The 1,802-nt window shown below is 45.2% G+C and overlaps 1 protein-coding gene across 1 annotated transcript; it reads left to right on the forward strand.

Moving 5' to 3' along the window:
* Nucleotides 1–1,437, forward strand: ptf1a (pancreas associated transcription factor 1a). Its single transcript, XM_085439043.1, has 2 exons — nt 1–695; nt 921–1,437. Exons 1-2 carry the CDS (start codon nt 77–79, stop codon nt 1,121–1,123), a joined length of 822 nt encoding a protein of 273 aa, XP_085295169.1. The 5' UTR covers nt 1–76; the 3' UTR covers nt 1,124–1,437.
* Nucleotides 1,438–1,802: the final 365 nt, after the last annotated feature.

Below are 1,802 nucleotides of genomic sequence, written 5' to 3' on the forward strand. Positions count from 1 at the left end.
GTGCAGAGCGCGAGCACAGTGTCAAAGGAAAGACGGGTGTGATTGTTTCCGCAGTAACAGCAGGAAGAAAACAAACATGGATGGGGTGCTGGACCCTTTCTCTGGACTCGACTCTTTCTCCTCCCCTCCTTATTTCGACGATGACGAGTTTTTCACCGACCAGTCCTCTCGAGATGGACACTTGGAGACGGATGACTTTCTGGATGACGAAGTGGACTTCCTCTCGGGTAATTTTCAAGACTATTACAGCAAAGACGGCAGCGGCAGAGCACCGCCTCACGATGGAGACTACGACATCGGCAACCTGTCCTTCTCCTCTTCGTCCTCCGTCTTCTCCTACGGCTGCGCAGACAGCACGCCGGAGCTGTCTCCTCGGATGGGCCATCACGGCGGGCCGTTGCTGAAGCGCAGGAGGCGGATGAGGTCTGAGATGGAGATGCAGCAGCTGAGGCAGGCGGCCAACGTCAGGGAGCGGCGGAGGATGCAGTCCATCAATGACGCGTTCGAGGGCCTACGCTCCCACATCCCCACTCTGCCCTACGAGAAGAGACTCTCTAAAGTGGACACTCTGCGGCTGGCCATCGGCTACATCAACTTCCTGGCTGAGCTCGTGCAGTCTGACCTTCCTATTAGAAACTCCAGCAGCGACATGCACGCGCAGCCCAAGAAAGTAATCATCTGCCACAGAGGAACAAGTGAGTGCGCCTTTGTTTTTACAGTGGTCGTAATGGAACCAAGCCTGCCTTTATGCGTAATAAGAGACTCGTGGGCGCATCTAATTTGAATCAGACAATCGTCAGAGTCAGATTTATGGTGTCATGGTGCGAAAAAAGCAAAATAAAACAAAGCCAAAAAAGTGGTGCGGAAATTAAAATAAACAATTGTGAAAATTTTATTAATTTTTGCTTTTCCCCCTCCAGGGTCCCCCTCGCCAAGCGACCCCGACTACGGCCTGCCTCCGCTGGCCGGTCACTCGCTGTCTTGGTCGGATGAAAAGCAGCTCCGGGAGCAGAACATCATCCGTACAGCAAAAGTCTGGACACCGGAGGACCCCCGAAAACTGCACAGTAAACCGGGCCTCACAGACATCGAAAACGAGCCTCCCTTCAACCTGGTGGCCTGAACAGCAGCACAAGCCTTGCGCCATGGAAATGTGACGACTGTAAAGTGTATCACGCTATTGTCTGTTAATGTGAAAAGGAGCAGCATGTGAGCTGATTTTACAGTTTTACATACTGGCCTCAGTGCTGTACATAGTTTTATCATGTTGATAATTTTATTTTTGTAATTCAAGCAGCTGGCAATCATGTATTTATTTTGTTTCACAGGTGATAATATATGTTTTAATTTAAATGTACTGTAAGACAAAATGTATTTTTATATCGGTCCACAATGATTTCTATTTATATGCTCTCTTCAAATAAAAGAACCAACTGATAAGAAGACTATTATTATTATTATTATTATTATTATTATTGTTATTATTATTATTGTTATTATTATTATTATTATTATTATTATTATTATTATTATTATTATTATTATTGCTGTGTGCGTTAAACATTTCTGTGTTCACAGAAGATGAAACTATTGAATGTAAATGTTTAGCGCCAGTCTTACTGAAAACGGCTTGCTGCGCATAAGTGTGAGCTCTGTGAGCTGTGCCTTTGGATTATCACACTAACGATGTGTTTTGTAGAGAGCAGCACAAATGTGTCCGTTCTTGAACCAGTTAACAATCCAACCAGTCGCAGTTTTATTGCTTGTTTGCCCAAACTTTTTATCGTCAGATTTTAAAAATC

The sequence above is a fragment of the Copadichromis virginalis genome, linkage group LG18 (genome assembly GCF_057382275.1).
Source record: "Copadichromis virginalis isolate Kocher_CV1m ecotype Utaka linkage group LG18, C_Virginalis_male_GT1.1, whole genome shotgun sequence".
Lineage (NCBI taxonomy): Eukaryota > Metazoa > Chordata > Actinopteri > Cichliformes > Cichlidae > Copadichromis > Copadichromis virginalis.